The following is a 19,324-nucleotide window of genomic DNA, read 5'->3' as shown; positions in this document are numbered from 1 at the left end:
AGGCAAAATAGGCTGTGTAACCAAATCTCAACAAAGTGCAGTGCAGCAGAGTTGAAATCTGTTCTGATTTTTTTTTTTTTTCTCAATATTTTTTTCTTCCCAATTCTGATTCATTGCATCATTCATACCTTCCATTTTAACAGTTAAACTCCCGAAGTTCTTCCTCGGGCTAGAGGTAGCACTTGGCATGCAGTGAAGAAGGCTTCTTGCATTGTCTGGCCAGTCCTTCATGTAATTCCTGACCAGCATTCATCATTCTTTCTTCCCCTTCTGAATATCCTTAAGCATCTGCATCAAAGTTAGAATATGTTCAAATGCAAGGCACAAGATCTTCTTTGTCTCAAAGGGTGAGAATTGCAAAATGATCCAAATGGATTGTCAGGGTCTGTGGCTGAATGAATGCTCTATTGGCTCTTGCTTCACTCTCTAGGGTAGAGCTCTTTGATAACATAATTGTTAGAGGCGGGAAGGTTTGAATCTTAAGTGTTTGAATATTAATGCAGAAGGGTGCTTGTTTCCTTCTGTCTATCACATTGCAGTAATTAACTCATAATAATTCTGTTGTGAGGAAGAAAGTGCATTATGTGAGCCTCTTCAGGGTTTGAAATAAATCTGCTTGTGGAGAGATGAAACTGTTGAAAGTACAAGTCCAGGAACTCTTGTTACCAAATATGCAGAACTCCATTGCATATGATATCATTAAATTTAACGTGTCCCAGAATCATGCTGTAGCCTTGAATGAAACAAACTGTAAAATGAGTTGAGGTGAATATTAATAAGTAAGAATGGTTCATCTGTGTAACAGTATGTGACTAGGCTATAATGAGAGTATCAGGAGATGGGTATATTGTGTCCCAGACCTCTAAAACAGGTGCTGTATAATAGAAGGTCTTGAATACATTTATGCTCACAATTTAAACAAAAAAATGGACCAATTATTCAATAGATTGTTATTGGTACATTAATTCAGTATGCTACTGAAAGTCCCTATGGTTTCACCTTGGTTCAGTTACTGTGTATACATTATGCATTTAAAGAAAGTGTATAAATCATCCCAAAGGCTTATTGTACCTGCATTGTTTTTGCAGTTTTACGATTCTTTAGGTGCTACTTCATGAAACAGTCTTTTCAATGTTGCATATCATTTGACTACTGCAGTTTGTCATTTTATTTCATATACTTTATCAGGAGCCTTACTGGAGTGAAGAACTGATCAGAAAGTAAAATAGCAACTCAATGACATCTTTCCTCTGAGAACCACTTTCCTTACTGCATTGTTATGAGCAGACTCTTAGGGCTACAGTGCTAAGATTTACCATGCCAAATCTACATGCTCAGGAACTTGCTGTGGTTGCAATTGGCTGCAGCATTATCACATTCCATTATCCCAGGGCACATCTCAAAGAATGTGCTTTCTGTTATTCATCCTTTCACTGAAATGAGCCCTTGTAGATGCACTTCAGGGATGGGATACCATCCAGAGACCTACACAGGCTCAAGCAGTGCGCCCAGGAGAACCTCATTAAGTTCAACAAAGCCAAGTGCAACATCTTGCACTTGAGTCATGATAATCTCTAATATCACTACTAACTGGGCAACAAAAGGATAGAGCACAGCCTTGTTGAAAAGGATATGGGAGATGGCAAGCTGGACATAAGACAGCCCAGAAAGCCAACTGTATCCTGGGCTGCATCAAACAAAGTGTGGGAGCCCCTCCACTCTGCACTGGCAAAACCTCACCTAGAGTACTACATCCTGATGTAGATGAAGGCATGTCTGCCTCTTGGCTTGCATCCAGAGGAAGGCCACAAAAATGATCCAAGGGGCGGAACACCTCCCTGAGAAGATGGGCTGAGAGAGCTGGGGCTATTCAGCTTGGGGAGGAGAAGGCTCTGGGGAGACCTGATGGTGGCCTTTCACTATCTGAAGGGGGGCTATAAGAAAGAAGGGGACAGACTCTTTATCAAAGTTTTGTCATGATAGGACCATGTTGTAACCATGTCTTTGCCCACCATAGGCCTTTACCAGTCACCTAAGTTAAGCCAGCAGACAGTCTTTGTGTTCGGTGTCAAGCACTACTGGCTTTTTCAACAAATCAACTTCTTTTGGCATTGTCGCAGAGTTAACTAGATTAATCTATGCCCATGACAGGGGGGCAGTAGGTCCCTGCCCCCCCTTCCTCCCCAGCCCAACAAAATGGGAAGAGAAAAGGAAAAGGGACAAGGAGATGGGAGCTGGGCTCAAGGAAGGAAGAAAAAATAGCTGCAAAGTTCTATAGAAGAAAACTTCTTTTACTAACTATGATATTGGAATGCAAGATAACATAATATAATACAATCTAATTGAAATTGAAACTAATAAATCTAAGATAGGAGAGAGAGACAGTTCCTAAGACCAAGTCAAACCTGAAAAGCTTGGAACGGCTAGGAAAGCACCCTCCAGCAGCCATTGCAAGGCAGTAAGAGAGAGCGCCCCACCTGGTAGGGCCAGATCCCGTGACTTCTGTAATGTATAGGGATAGGTACCTGGAATTGGAGCATTAACACTTTAACTCCCAGTGCACTACGTGACATTATGGTGCGGAATACTGAAAACCAAAAAACATAAAACCATGACAGGCATTAATTCAGTAGTTAAAAGTCCAGCCCAATGCTTAAAGCAAAATTTTGAATGCAACACAGATATACTTTACATATGTAAGAGCTCTAGTATGGCTGTATGTAGAAAAGTTCTACAAACACTACTACTCGTTAGTCATTATTTATTGCATTATATAATGGTCTTCTGAAGTAGCTATATTGTAAACTGGATGGCAGAGAGATTGGGCAACCTAACTATTCAGCATGATGTGGAGTCACTGTTGAGGGTAGAACAGCCAGGACACTACCAGGCTCACTCTTTGATGAGCACACAAATTTGGTTTACTTTAGTCACCTGGGTTGGGTTAAGACTGCCAGGGCTTCATTGGTTTTCCCTCCACTTGATTGTTTGGAGCTCTTTATCTGTTCTAATCTATCATTATTTATTCCAGCACTTTCCTGCATAAAGCTGTTGTGTAAAGTAACCTAGTAGTTTATAAGCTATTCCTGATAGTAATATGGTCATATCAAAAAGATTATTCCTCCCTGTGAAGGGAAGCTGGGAGACTTTCATCTTCCCATAGTTGTGCTGTAGATCTCTCTTGTGATTTAATGTAGAGTCAATGGAAGCCAATACATGTGTTACCAGAATGTTTCTTTGCAGTAAAGTGGATTTTTATATCTGATCCTGAATGTAAAATTCCAGGCAAGGCCCTTGATCTCTACTAATCTTTGACATACCTGCATGGCAATTTATAAAAATAAATAAATAAAAAATGCTGCAGGTTTACCTGTTGGTCAATTTAAAGTAGAGCAATGGAAAATTAGGGAACTGTTCCCGTAGCCTTAGTAAAAGCAGAGGCAATTAAATCAAGACTTAGAAAAATCAGAACCTTATTTTATTCTTTTATCTTTTTTTTTTTTGTACACTTTCTATTATATTCTATTTCAGTTAAGTTTAAAGAAGGAAATAGAAGTTGAAAAGTTAGATCTAGGTTTGCTTAGAAATATGTCTTTGGGATGGTGGTCTTTTTTAGGGCTCCTTGTTCCTGTAGTGGTACTGTAATAAGCAAGCAGTTATTAAAATTTTATGTTGGCTTCTGCTTCAGTTGTAGAATGGAATCTGTCTGATCAGTTTCTCTCCATGAAGCGGTTATTTTCTTGTACTCGTCTTTACTTTCCAAGTGTCTCTATCTGAGCCTTCCAGTAGCTTCCAATGTGTGTAATTGTGGCATTTGTTTAAAGCAGTCTCTGGTTCTTGGCAGTGGGTAAGGAATGCTTTTGTATGCTGTGGAGCTGGGCAGGGAATGCATTGGTTTAATTCCCTGGTAGTAAATCAGGCTGTTCAGCTGCACACCTTTGCCAACAATTTCAGGCAGAAATTGGAAATCAGCGATAATAGAAATGAAGGAAAACTCCAGTTTCCTCCAACTGCCCTCCTGTGTTCTTTTTTTTTCCCTTAAGGCCAGCTACAAAAAAGAGATAATGAAAGAAATCAGTGTGGAAATTACACTGTTCCAGAAGCTTCTTCATATAGTAGGACAATCCTTCTTCAACCTGCTGCATTATTTTCATAACATTTTATAGTAAGGCTGTATTCGTAATATTTATGAAGTGTAGGTATGTTATCTGTTCCGAAGGATGGGAAAGAGCTTATTTTTTTCACTGTACATAGGAGCTATTGCAATTGACATGAAATATTCACTATTGACATGAAATAACCATTTTGGTGGAAAGTGGCTTAAACATTATTGGTTCCTTGAGCAGAAGAGAGTTTAGCCAGCATTGGCCAAATTATTTGGGTTGTGATCTTCTACAGAAAGAAACTTTTCTGCACTTTTCCTACATATGGGGAAGATACATTTGTATATGTTATGTAGGATGTAAAATGGAACTCTTCAGAATTTCTTTAAAATGTTAAATCTGTTCAGTTAGGAATAGTGCTCTTACATGTGAACTGAGAATTTGTGAATCTAAAACTTTGTAAAACTAAATTATTTTTCCTGCAGGTATTCTCTGTATTTCCTTGTTTTTTTGTTTACTCTTTTCTCATTACGTATTATTCTTCTATTATTCTTGAGAATTAAAAACAATGCTGTTTGTTCAGAGTTTTCGTACAGAAAATCTCACGATAGTAACAATCTAGAAATAACTGGAGCTTGAAACTTCAAATTTTTCTCGTCTTCTTAATGGGACACTTTCATACATATTTAAGCTCCTGGATTTTCAATATTTTTTTCACACAGCTTGATTCATCTCTGTAACATATTTGGCAGAATTTTGCCTGTAAGTACCAGCAGTGCTTCTCTGATTAATTGTATTTATTGTTGTTTCTCAAATTATTATACATCTTTTAGAAGTATGAGAACATTTGTACTAATTACACTAAATCTCTGCAATTGCAACATATGGCAAGAAATAGTGTTGGCAATGTCATGAGATTCTAAATGAGAGCAAGAGAATGAGTAATTCTGAAAAGAAGGGCGGGGGGGGTATAATTACAAATGATCAAGATGTGAAAGCAACACCTTGCTAATACAACAGGTAGCTTGGACTGCTTTGGTAGGACCTGATTCTGTGCCCGTTACCGAAGGCAATGGAGTATGTGCTGGTGGAAGAACAGTTCAGATGTTTCTATAGCTTTTTCTTTACTTTGTTCTTAAGCATCTTTTAAATCTCATCTTTAACAGGTGTACACTTTTGCAGGTTGCCACGTGATTAAATATTCACCATCTAGCCTCTTGTTTTTGAACAATAAAGTTTCATCAGAAAAATGGGAATAAAAACTGGGAAACATTTCTAACAGCATCTTCACACAAGGAAGATGAGAGAGAAAATTTGATGAAAGCCTAGTTTTCAAAGGGATGCCTGAAGCATGTAGCTAGAGGCAAGTTAACATTAGTTATAGGCCTTTGCAAGGCCTGTTTACATGTTTCCCTCTGTAGTCAAAGGCTGTATGTATGTGCTTAAAAATTACAAATGCCTACATGGTTCATTTCAGTCTTTTATCTTGCCAACGTGTGAATGCTATTTGACATTAAGCTCTGAAGTGTTGTAAGATCTCAAGCCTCTTTTTAATTACAGTCAATATATGGAATTCATTTGGTTTGGATCTTAGCCCTTTTGGAGAGTTGCAGTCCTACTTGCAGGAGACTTGCAACTGAGGGAGAGAGATGTAAAGCAGAAAAGCATAGCTGCAGGGCAGTATACTTTGTGCTTCTGCAGTGCATGTCTGGGTGGAGAGTCTCTCTATGTAAGAGGTAACACAGGAAAGACTGGAGTGATGCCTATTTCTTAGGATGGTGGTGCTAGGTCTCCAAATCTTTGTGACACTCGCATAGACTGAAATAACAGAGATACAGGTTCAGGTCTCATTGTTCCCTTTGTCATGTGGGGAAATATCAATAAAATTTCAGCCAGTAAAAATATAGTCTTTCTACTTTGTGTGATAGTGGGAAATTTTCACTTACTGTGAAGTAACTTGAAGGCAGTTGAAATAACAATTATGGATATAGCAGTAGACAGAAAGCACCTCCAAAGTAAGTTTTTCTTCAGGATTTAATTAGTTATTAAAAAAGCTGAAAGCTATTTGTCACTATTGATTTTCCTCTGTGGAAGCAAGTCCTGGTCGTGCCAATGGCAAAACTGATTTCTTTAAGTAAAAGACAGTATCCAAATATTCTGTAGTATTATGACTGAAAGGGAACCTATATAATACATACTCTGGAATTCCTTGCAGTTAAAACTCTAATATTCAGAATTTGTGTATACCTATTTTTAATACAGTTGGCATCTAAATTGAAGGCATTTTATTACTCCATTTGTCAGTTTGTATTATATGTGGAGATAAGTATACGTTAAATGTCTAATGTTACTCAGATGTGCAGTGAAGTGGTCTGATTTAACAGTTGGAGATGCATTGTGTATTGCATTGCTTAAAGTTTTATGGAGATTTATATGTCATCTATCTGTTCCAGACATGGTGCATGATATGCCCAGATAAGCATTCTTGCTACCTTCCATTTGTGTCATCAGTTCTGGTCTCAGTTTCATCTTGATTTTTCATACATTAATATTTGGCTTTTCTTTCCTTCCATTTCATCTTTTCCACCACTGCCTAATCCTTCCACCATCATGGCAGAAGAAGCTATCACTCCTACACTTACTACCTGTAAGTAACTTCTTTGACATCAGAGATACACTTTCTGCCATGTTGTACCATGCATAAGTAGTGAATGCTAATATTGAAAGTTCCTTTATGAAAGCTTTTTGAAAGTTCTACCAAGATAAAAAGATGAAAACAACATGGTCAGTAATGTAATGAAGTATTTAGTTTTACAGAATTTTCTATGCCTGCTACTGTGCATTGGAGTCACTTGAATAATTACATAATGAATCTTTTCAGTTAAAAGCAGTAGCTATCAATGTCACCACTATGCCTATGAGAAATTTTAATGCCTCAGTAACAGTTTTTTTGAATGTATTCACTGGTTTCTTATTTGCTTTGATGAGATTATAGCATTAGTTACATATGTACAAGCATTTCTGTTTGTTGCTGTGTACATAGTATTACTTTTTCATTAATGATAATCGTGCATTAAATGTCATGAGTTACCATTACTGGGGTGGATTTAAAAGGAGTGAGCACTATAAACTCTCAATGGGTAAAGTATTATTCTGATGTGGTTCTCAGTAATACCATTGCATGGTTCTTTATTTACCCAAAGCCTTTTCTTCATTTGCCTTGAATGAAAAGGGTTCTTTTGTGAAGTCAGAAAATTTCTTTCAGAAGCTGTTTGCCTTTTCTCACCTTCAAGTGCAAGGAACCCAGGGTAGTTTTTGGTTTAGCAAAACAGTTAGGTGTCTTATTTAATTGCAAAGTGAGATGCTTGTTTAGTCTTGTTGGCCAGCAGCAGAAACCAGCAGCTAATAGATAGCTGTAGTTTTGAAAGTTCAGCTTGAAAAGTCACAGGAAACTAGAAGATAATTTCACATAGTTACTGAAGGTGGGATATTACTTGCATGAGACAGACTTGATCAGTTCATGTACATACATTAGTCAAATACTGTTGAACAGATCTCAGTTATGTTTTTATTTTAAGGTAATATGAAGTTTCTCTTGTTCCTTTTTTAGTTGCTCTCCAAACTCTTTAAACATATATTTTTCAATTAGTACGCTTGAAATGCTTAAAACATTTATTTATGGAGCACAGGGAAAAATTAATGAACTACTTCTAAGTTCAAAACTTAGTAAGCAGAACTGTGCTTCAAATGAATTAAAGCAACTACAATTTAAACCTCTTAGCTGAAATTCCCTGAGACTTCAGGATATATTGGAACTGCTCCTTTTCTTTGTAATTCAGATTTCATATTACATTTGACACTCTACAGCTGGTGCATTTTCTAAAATGTTCTTTAAAGCACTCTATTAATGTAAAGGTCAGAAAAAATTCTCTTCCACAGATACAGTTCTTCAATATTTGTTTCTGTTGCTGAGATGAAGAAAACATATTTCCTGTAAAATAGGCCTTCAGAAAAAACACTCATTTGGGACCATTTAACTGATGTTTTTAAAATGTCAGAATAGTCTAATATTGTAAGCCATGCAATATGTTGTTGTCACAGTAAGTAAACGTATTTAAGTTAATATTTTAACATGATTCATGTCTCAAAGCTAAGTCAACAAAAAAAATTGAAACAAATGGAACATTCAGTGAAGTGCTGTTTCATTATTCAAAGAAATTGGAGTATACCTTTTTCTCTCCACTGATAGAGGAAAACATGTGAATTGAAATGTTTCTGTAAGTTGTGCAAGCAGTTGTTTTTTTTTTCCCCATATTGCATTCACAGAGACTGCTGATAGTGGATGGAATAGGGTTTGTTTTTCTTGGGATAGTCTCACTGTGGTTTGAAGAGAAGACCTGTCTCTTTGTTAGTGTGATACAAATTTAATGGCTTCGTCATCAGAGTACATGAACTCTTCTAAAAGAAACTGTGATCTTGCCTGTGTGTTGTTCTGCTCTCCATCTGGAGAAAGAAGGGAAGTGAAAGCCTGTGAAGGAACAGATGAGATCAGAACACAGTACAAGGAAATATTTTGGACCAAATTCTACACCTGTTTACTCAGTATGTAATTTCACTGAAATTCTGAATGCAGAATTCATTCCAATTTTATTATTAGCAAGGAAGTTGCTATGGATTATAAAATGTTTTATATTTTGAGAAACATAATTTGAAGTACTCTGCTATTGCTAACTTACTGCTTCTATACTGAGTATCATATTCAAATTTACTGATTAGTCATTGTAAATGCAAGCTGTGACATCCAACTGAGCATCTATGCACTGAAATAGTTACTATTGTCTCGTCTGCTGCTTTCCTTACGTGCTGTGGGCTCCTTTCCCCTCATAGACTGCAATTGCTGCCACTTCTAGATCCATCCTAAATTAAAATTAAAAAAGACAAAATTGGCAGATGCCTGGTGCTGCTGATGAATCATCAGAGGTGGACCTACAGCTGTGCATGTTTGGCAGAAAATTGTTTCCATTTTCTCTTGTGTTTACTAGTTAGCCAGTCAGGAGATGTTACAGAGAAAAAGCTGAGTACTGCTAGTAAGAATATACTTCTTGTTAATGGGTTGAAATGCCTCTGCCAGCACCTTTCCTCCCACTCTTGCTTTCCTGAGAACTAGTGCATTTTTTACCTTTCACCTCAGGCAGGCTTCTGTTGTCTGGCCATATTAGTCATGTGTGAGTTCTTTTGTTCTTAAAATTAGAGCAAATTTCACAGCGCTCATTAACTCTGCAGCATGTCTTCTAACTTGGCTGTAGATTCCAGGTGGGGAGAAAGAAGAATGAGGACGATCTCGTTAGAGACACTTGTAATGACTGGCATTTGCAGCATGGCAGCAAGCAGTGACATGACTCTTTCTCCTGGCACCTTTTTTTTTTTTATGCACATAACTCAGAAACATTGGCCAGAGAAAGAAAAATACATCAGTAGTTCATTGTGTAATTGTAAATGAGACAAGCTGGTTGTTGAGGTGACGATAACCATCACTGCGCTGACCAGTGACTATTATCTTTTTATTTTTGAGATTTCTGTTATTACAAAGATTTACATAGAGGCTTTGTCTGCTTTGAAGGCCTTTAATCATTATTAGTCAGAATCTAACATAACTAGATTGATGCAAATTCAGGTGTGAAGACAGTACTTCTGAGTTTATTCATGGCACCAGCCACTGATAGTAAGGGGAATTTAACATACCCCAGCTTCCAGGGGTTACAGATTGTAACTTCACATTGCTTTCAAAAAAAAAAAGTCTTCATTACCTTGCTATGAGCAGGAGGTACACCCAGTTACAGTCCGAAGTTTTGAATACAACTTTTCATGTTGTTCCTCACTTTGATATCAAAATGGTGTGGTATGACTGAAATTAAGTACTCATGCAACAATGGTGCTGCACAGCAGTTAGAATAACATAAGGCACAAAAATAGGTGCGTAATTACAAGTAATTTCAACTTGTGCTAAAGCAGGCAAATGGGATACAATTATTATCCAGTACTCCTAAAAATATTACTCACATTGGCATTTTAATAGTGCCAAATCTAACTGATGTTGTCTGACCCAGCACTATCATGCAGCTAGGTGACTTAGTGCAGGGATGCATCACAGGGATATAGAATGGCCTGGGTTGAAAAGGACCAAATGATTATCTAGTTTCAACCCCCCTGCTGTGTGCAGGATCACCAGCTGCTAGACCAGGCTGCCCAGAGCCACATTCAGCCTGGCCTCAAATGCCTCCAGGGATGGGGCATCCACAACCGACTTGGGCAGCCTGTTCCAATGTGTCACCACTAGTCTACAAAGACTGGGCTTTTTAGTATGAATGTAAATAAAAGTGTACTCTATTTTCCTTAAGAGTTTGGTAATTTGGGGCGTGGTTTGAAATACACATTTGTATCTGACTTGAGCTGAAGAGCCTGGTAATGTCTTCTCAGTCACCTCTCTCTCTGTCGCGTCGCCAGCAGACTTTCAGTGCTGATTTCTGGATCTCTGCTCAGAGATCCAGAAGTTGTGGCTTATTTCTCCAGTGTCTGTGGGAACAGTGCAATTGTCCTGGTACCTATGGCAGAAAGCATGAGATGAGCAGACTTACAAAATGATATTGATAGTCATTGTCATGAAATTTCCAGAAAATCAGTGCTGTTTAAACTCTCATTGGTGATTTCTGGATAATTCAAGGAAATAGTCAGTCATAACACTTAAAATTTAGGTATTAGTTTGAAAATACCAAGGGATGTTACAAGGAGTTCTGTATACTCAATTGCAGATGCTTTTGGAACTATAATAAGTTCTTCACTTTACCTCTTCCCAGTATAGGAGAGTCCTGAATAGGAAAGCACAAATGAACTGTGTGATGTGTTTGATCTATTAGACAAAGCCTATGATCTCTTCTGTATCTTTAAATATGCATAGTTACATAGACTTGCTTCATGTAACCCAAAATAAACCTGGGTATAATAAGACCTGTAATTGTCTTGTAAGCCAGAATTTAATCATTTGGGGATGTCCCACAAGTTCTGTTGCTTTTGGTCAAATCTATAATGCCAATATGCTGCCCTCAAAACAGCAAGAGGAGTGTTTGACCAAATCCCTGTAGCTGAAAACTGTATAAGTGGGCTATATGCCATACACTTGGAGTAAATGGGCACAGTATATTGTGTAGATGTACTCAGCAATCTCAGAAATAAATTTTATTTTTAATTAAAATACACCACATTAATAACTTCAAACACATTTTTTTTAAAAATAGCTTTTTATAGTGATACCTTGTTCCTTCTGATTCTTTTGGATCTGATTGTATTGCTTACAGCCTTAACACTCAGACCACCAGGAAGTAGATATTTTTATTATTATTTATTAGCTCTTCCTCACGTTTTTTTGTCCCCTCAGGACAGTGATCTGGTGACTGAAATAGCTTTCCTGAGCTGCAGAGGAATCAGATTGCGAGGATTACTCATGTGGAGGAGTAGCTCTGCTTCACTTCTCCTTTCTGGACATACTTAGGTACTCCTCCAAGTTACTGTTCCAACACCTACAAGCAGAAAAAACCCATAACTAATTCTGTTGTTATCCAGACTTTTCAAAACCTCATTAGCACAGCTGCTTTGAGTAAGAAGCCATAATCTGTAATGTGCTGCAAATGTGGATTATTCAAAATAAATGGGTACTACAGAGAATGAGGTGAAGTATTGGAAGTGATTGGTTGCTATGCTGGTCACACTGTTACTTTCTGTTAGTCTTCTTGCTCCCCCAGTGTCAAGCAATAAATTTGTAGGTGAGGTACAGGTTTAGAGACTTTTCAGTCCTTAAAGGGGCAATTTCAGTTCATACCACTTGTTTTCTAAAGACATTTAGCATAGAAACCAGTATAACAGTAGGAAAAATAAAGATCTCTTGGTTCTTTCTGTATTAATAGAAGGTCATCTTGCCTTTCTAAACTAGTACACAAGAATTGTAATTGGATGCTGATATTTTTTATGAAACTGTGGATTCCTTATACTCTTGTAGGATAAACCTGAAAGCATATCTTTATGATATAGAAAACTGAGGTAAGATGCACACATTCTGGAGAGGAGAGGAAAAGGAAATAGTGGATAGGGACAGATATAGGCATTAAAGAACACACTTCTGCATCTGACCTGCGCCATGCTTAGTCCTGTTCAGTTAGTATGACCTGTTTACCAGAGTAGACCATTTTCTCTATATAGCCTCGAGATCAACTGATTCCTCAACTAGACTGTTGACATTGTTTGTAGTTCCCTAAAAATTTTGTTCCTAAGTCAGTCATAAATGAATCTTGGTGACGGAATGGGCACAAAAACTTTGCTGTTATTTTCCATCATTGTTGGATTAGGCTTTAAAGGGGATATAAGGTGAATCATTTTCATTCACTTTATGACTAAAATAGAGTATTCCCTGAGGAAAAAGGTATATGTTCTATGCCTTTTTGACTCTGAAATTGCATTTTTGTTAACAACTATAGTTTAACACGGATTTTGGGTTCTCTCATTTAAAATATCCAAGTAGAGAGATTTTTCTCTATTTTAATACTGTATTTATTGTATAGTAGGGGTGATGGCTTTAAAAACTTATTCTCTCTAAGCCTAAACCTACCTTCACTTTTTGGGACTGTAAAGGCACTAACAATGACATTGAAGAAGATACACTACATATTAAGACCAAAACTCACATCATAATTTATACTGCTAAAGGCTTTTATGTTTTTTTAAAGAGATTGAGGTGTTAGTTTTCAAAGTGGATTAATGAAGTACTGCAATGAGCAGCAGCAGATGACTGCAAAAGCTAGGACTACAAGGAACAGGGTTAATGGTGCTTTGTATCTATCCTGGCCTAGAGGAGAACCAGCAGCAGAGAAGTTATTTAAAAAAAAAAAATAATGTGTAAAAGAAATCACTCAGTGAATCTAGACTAATAAGACTTCTTTGTTCCAGTATAGCACAGACTTAATCACTTCTGCAGTAGAGATAAGAACAACTATAACAAGGTATTCGTGTCTGTTGAGTGATGTCAGCACAGGGCACTGAGGTATTATAGTCATTAGTATTACATTAACTTCTCCTGAGTTATTATATTTTTGTTTCAGTTTCTAATCTGCAGTCTTTTATCTAACTTCTGAATCCCATGGGTGATACTTCAGCTGAAATAACTTTGTTGATCCTACCTGTAGGGAATATGGCTAGATTAATGATAATCCATCTCAAGGTAGCATCTGTCAGTCTCCTCTCTTAATTTCACAATGAAAATGTTCTTGTCTCCTGTTCCTTCCTTTCCATTTGCTTCCTTACCTGCAGTATTCCTTGAGCTCCTTTACACTCTGAGATCCCTGCTGTAGAGAGTGATGTCATGTGCTTTCTGCAGTATCTAGCAGTCCAAAGATAGTTCATTTCAAATTTTTTTTTTACCATTATTCTTGGCCATTGTTCTTCTGCAATGAGGTATGTAATTCTGACCATGAGAGTAAGAAAGCACGCCTTGCGAAGTTTCTGTTGCCACTACTGCCTTCTGGTCCACTGTCTCCATTTGAGAGACTTTGCGTCAGAATCCTGTCTGATCAGGGTCCTTCCTCATTTCAGAGCAATAACCCACGTGCAAAATGTTGGTAATAGATTTGTGAACCTGAGACTCATGAAAACAAAAGCAGAAAAGGAAACTGCAGTCTGTGCTGTGTGTTTGCAAATACGGATAAGTCTGGCACTTCATCAGTTCCATACACACTGACAGAAAAAAGAATGTTTTTTCAAGATTTATCATAGATATTGGAATCTGTTCTGTTTCACTGACAAGTGTCCTGGAACAGTTTTATTGTTACTACTGCTGTTATTATTAGACTGCAGTTTGCAGTGTGTGCTACAAAGGAAAAACAGTAGGACAGTCCTGCGTAATTCTTGGAAGTTCCCATCCCAGCCTAGCAGTGGCAGTGAAACAAACATGAGTTACTACCCAGAGCAGAGCTTTGTCAGGCTTATGCCAGCATCTACCAGCTTCTGTGCGAACTGAGCTGATGGAGCATAAAGAAGCACATTTGTTTGTCTTTTCAGCAGCAGAAGCTCAGGTCCACGTTTGCTGAGGTTTCTTATGAAAATCATGAATCTCAAATATGTTGGTGAGATGTGGAACCATGGGGTTAGGGATGTCTAGATTATACTCAGTGCACCTGCAAAGGGTGGTTACTTCTTTCTTTGGTTCCTCTCATCATGAGGATAAATGTTTGAGGAACCAGAGGTATCTCTGGTACATCTGAGGGATCCTGTGCATTTCGCTGTGTGGATTCCTGTGGATTATGTGGTTTAGAGCAGTTGTACCACCATCTCCCAGAGTGAAGTGACAATGTGCTAACCTCCTGTGTGATGTTAGTATGCAGAAGTATGTGTTCCAGTATGGATTTGGCCACTGTGTTTATTTGGCTACAGCAGTATATGCATATTGGCTGCAGAAAGCAAAACGTTTTAGACAGGCTAGACAGAACATTTATTTTCCCTTAAAATTCAGTTGTATTTTAGGTATAAAGGAATTTTGCAGTCTACAGTCCCATTCACAAATTGTCTGTGAAAGGGTCACTTTAAAGGGACTGAAGTTCATGACTATGTTATATTTTCAAAAGCAGGTGAAATACTGAGCGCTTTGTACTTACTGAGACTTTAAGGTAAGATAGTCATGTTTATCATACCTTGTATTATAGGGTTGTGATCCTTAAACAATAACGTTCAGGTGCTAATGGCAGTAGAAATTTACTTTCTGCTTACCAAATAGGGAAGAGTCATGTCTGCATTTGAAAATTCTACAGTTGAAGATTGTAGAAGATATTTTTAACTGAGTAAAGAATAGAAACACATGAGTGTGGTCATAAACCATTAGGGATTACTGCGTGCTTAAGGAAAATAGAAAAATGAAAAGGAGAATAAGGTGCTGAATTTGGTATCATGTCCAGTCCTAGCACAGGCTCCAAGGAAAAGTGTGGTGTTTTCTTTGTAGAATAAGATGATTCAGTTTCAGCTGCCATTTGCTGGAACTCAAAGTATCTTAAATATTTTTTTTAATTAGAATACTGTGCATTCATGCAATGCTCTTGTTTTGTTTTCTGTCCATAATGGATTTTATCTCATTATCTATTTATCCATAGTTGTCCTTCTAGCTTTTTTTTTTAAAATTCTTATTCTGTTGAGCATTTCTTTTTTCATCTTTTTTTTTTTTTTTTTTCCTCATTTCCTTTTATTTGCAACAGTTACTAAAGGTCTATTGCTGGGATTTTGAAAATACTGACCCCAAGGTTTAAAGAAGAGAGTTTTATCTTAAGTGATAGAAAATGATGTCATAGTGGTAGTTCCAATATAACATTAATTATAGGATGTATACTTGAACACCCACAATATTGTGTATTTATTTATGTCAAAATAAGATAATGCTTGCTGTATTAAGAACAGCTTTTCATTTTATGATTGCCTGTTATTCTTTGAATCATAACCTTCACTTGTTTCTTTAATATAGGAGAAAAAGCCATTAAAACATAGGGACTTCCTGAAAGTGTGTGCTGCATGAAAGCTTTAATTAAAGCTACAAGTAAAGCTTTAAAAGAACAAAATTCAAATTAATTGCAACAAGGACCGTGCATTTATTTCTGTGACAGGCCTTTGCGTGTTAGAGAAGAGGCAATCTGTGTACCGTTGTCTGAGTTAGTAAACTCAATATCGCTTTTCGTTACCACAGTAGGTCATTGCCGTGCGTCTTCAGTGTGACATTGTTTACATGTTAATGACCTCACAAATAGGAGCCTGTTCCAAATGGCATGCACTAGGAGAAAGTTGTAAATCCATGAAATGGAATAAACTGTCCTCAGCTTTCTGCATCATTGCGTTTTGTGAGTTCCTTCTAGGCTGAGCTTCGTAATTAGGCAGCAGTGTTATTAAGGAAAATTCAGTAAATGCAAATAGGGCAGAAGGATTTATAGCTGATTATGGCTTTTAGAGCACACCTGAAATTAATTTCTAAGCTTCATTATTAGCTGACTTTTCAATGACATGGAGTCTAGAAGTAGAAAGTATTGCTCACAGAAAGTGTTCAGAGCTTAAGTCAGTGAGTGGCAGTCCACACAAAAGTATTTGGGTTTACAGAGTGCTGACATACTCATGCCCCCAGAAAATATACAGTTGAACATGCTGCTTCAGTTGTTTGTGTATGATTATTTTTGAATTAGATGAGATTTTTAATATTATAAATGTATTTTGCTCCCACTGTATAACATAATGAAATCAGCGTGCTTCCTCAAATCATACCTTTAAAGAAAATGTCATATTTACATCTGGTAATTTGACTAGACATTGGAGGATACGTGGATTGCTAAAACACATAAAACGGATAAAACAAACTGAGCATAACCACTTACATTTGACTGCCTAAAATATCTAGAAGAAGTAAAGTTCAGATAGCATGCTCTGTGAATTCAAGTGCCGAATGCCCTCAGTTCCTATGGACTTTGGCAGTGAAAGTCCTTGGAGAATCTGGTCCTACTTTTTATGTCTCAATCACATGTGGTCAAAAAGCCTATTTTTCACTGGTTGTGTGCAGCACGTTCTGGATGTTGCGAGACTTTGTGGTACTGTCTGCAACAACCTTGGGAGTTGCTTTGCAGACAGAGAGTAATAGTTTCTACTTTAGTTGTTCACCTAATATGCAAAGCAAGTTTAATTATATGCTGTCCAACCCTCTCTGCTACATATTTTTCCACTCACTGGTTCTGGATGAAATACATACTTTCTATGTGCAAAGGTTACTACTGAACGTACAGCGCCCCTGCAAGCATTTATGACTAATCTTGCCATAAGCATGCATAATGTAGCTAAGTACTAATTAAAGGTTAAAGAATAGGGATCTATCTTTTCTCCTTCTGATGAATTGAATACTGTGTTCTGTATGTGTCAGATGTAGATTCTGTGTTCAAATGGACAGAATTGCTGGGATGCTGCAAAACCAAACTGTATCTGACTAAAATTCAAGAAACTGCATATTCTTGCACTACATAACAAGGGACTTGAAGAATCATTGGCTTGTGCTGTGTAATGAGTTAACTATCTTATTGTATTTCATGTGAATGTGTAATACTGTAATGCATACTTGCAAAGAATGTATTTTTTATTTCATAAGAGACATTTTCTTTCATCCTACATACTGACTTTATCAGCTCAGTTAAAAAGGTAATTGTAGTTAGTTTGTGTGTGTTGCTCTTAAAAACAAGAGGGCAAAGCAATAAAATCACCATCAATGTTATATCACTTGCAGGTCCTAGTAATAGCTTATGAAAGCAGATTTTGACCACTTCTAAATATTGCCATGACTGCTGCCTTGCAGCATAATAGAAATTAACTAGTGAGTGATGAAACTATGGAAGAATATGGCTGTTCCATGTAAATCTGTTTTCATAGCACTACAATTTACCCAGAATTTTGGGAGGTTTTATGAACTTAATACTTCTGCAAAACCTTTCATAGCAGAATGGATTATAACTTCTTATTTCTTTGAAGTCACCATTTCAGAAATCTGGCGTTCACTTCTTTCCTGTGGCCTGCCTCCTGCCATAAGAATCTAACAATAGCAAATGTTTCTAAAATAATTTTCCACACAGATTATGGAAAGAACATGAGCCTGGGAACAAAAAAGTCTCTTTTCTGACACCAAGTTAATGATAAGCGCTCTTAAACCATTGGGTCTTGCATTCTTCACATTTAATAATTTTTGATCCCTATTAGCAGCTGCGAAGGAGAAATATCAGGACTACTGGAGGTCTGGTATCAGAGAGTAGACTCCATGCTTCCTTTGTCACCACTTGCACTAGAGAAAAAGTAACCTTGTTTCTAAATAGAAAGGCAAAGCTGCCTGAAAATATGTTGTTGGAATATTAGCACCTGAAAATCAATCATCGAGACATTGCCGGCTACGACAGGATGAGTCTCGTATACTTGCAGAAACATATGTTCTCATATGAGCCCTTACAAAAGCGCCAGGGGAGGCGTAAAGTCATTTCTGTGACATGAGCTGCTTTGATACTTTAGTGGCTGTAGAGCTGCCTCCTTTCCTACGCTAGGAGTAATCAGCACAAACTTTACTGGTTCAACCCTTGTGCATGAGGGTTATGCTTTTAACAATAAATTATCATTATTTAAAGCCCAGGTACTACAGTGGTTGTTTCTGTGAATAACAGTATGAAAACAGTACAATAGAATAATACAGTAACTTAGCATCTTTCAGAAAACCATAAGTAAAGTAATTGAGCACACTGTACCACTTAGAGTCTAATCATTTGCTGTCTGATTAGAAGTCAGATAGCCACAGGGTGAAAATAAGATGGAAAAGGTCATATGATTAAATTAGCTGCATTCACACTGGCATTATTTAGAAAGGATTTTTGTTATGATTAAATCAGACCAACAGTAAGTCAAGCAAATAAGATCAGGTTAGTGAACCTCAGAAATTAACCTCAACAATAAATAAAGGGTTTCTGTCCACTACAGGCACTCCAAGATTTGCTGATCTTGGTTAATTGTATCTTTCACATTAAGCTGTGGACTGTGTGCATGACTGCCATTATGATTAATTGCAGAGATATTTATTTTCCTTTTCATTTGAACTCAAGCTGGTTTTTTTTGGTATCACAAGAAAAGGCAACTGCCATCACAGTACTCTCCTTTTTTAATGTTGGGGTTTTTCTGCAGATTCTTAGGAGCCTAGTTTTCCTTTTGTGTCCTATCGGAGTCCAATGAAAATCTGGGCTAAGTTCATAGAGTAGGAATTTCATAATAGGTCTCTTGCATTTGACAAAGTATGCAAAACCTAACTTTTCATAGTCAAATCGTATCTTCAGAGGCTTTTCTGAGTGGAAGCGCAGTGGTCTAGAAAGCTGTAGAACAGTGTAAAAAATCACTTGTTGTTTTGGGATCTGTGAATTTGCAGCAATTGGAAAGCTGCTCTGTCTTTCAATCTCTGAGAGCCAAAAAATACATATAACTTGTGTTATTGAACCGGAAAGGAAAACGCAGCAGGAAAGGTCATTGTCCTGGTTAGTGATTGCTGATTAGTCTCCAGAAATTCTACATTAAAATTAGTCTGTTTTTGTCTTCCTTGTTTCTCATTAGTCTCCGTAGAACCTGTAATCTAGGATTTTCTTTTT

General features: G+C 37.2%; 1 protein-coding gene across 11 annotated transcripts in view; it reads left to right on the top strand.

The window, feature by feature from the left end:
* Window positions 1-19,324, top strand: part of PTPRM (protein tyrosine phosphatase receptor type M) — a 451,026-nt gene that overhangs the window by 301,084 nt on the left and 130,618 nt on the right. For 6 of the 11 annotated variants that reach the window (XM_052703738.1, XM_052703739.1, XM_052703734.1 and 3 more), the window contains one exon: window positions 6,721-6,750. The exons of the other annotated variants lie outside the window; for them this stretch is intronic. In XM_052703738.1, the coding sequence (XP_052559698.1) occupies window positions 6,721-6,750 (30 nt within the window). The remainder of the gene's footprint in view (window positions 1-6,720; window positions 6,751-19,324) is intronic. 11 annotated transcript variants of the gene reach the window in all.

This window comes from Tympanuchus pallidicinctus, unplaced genomic scaffold (genome assembly GCF_026119805.1).
Source record: "Tympanuchus pallidicinctus isolate F22 unplaced genomic scaffold, pur_lepc_1.0 scaffold5, whole genome shotgun sequence".
Classification (NCBI taxonomy): Eukaryota; Metazoa; Chordata; class Aves; order Galliformes; family Phasianidae; genus Tympanuchus; species Tympanuchus pallidicinctus.
The sequence above is the reverse complement of the archived record's forward strand: the minus strand, read 5'-3'. Positions and strand labels throughout refer to the sequence as shown.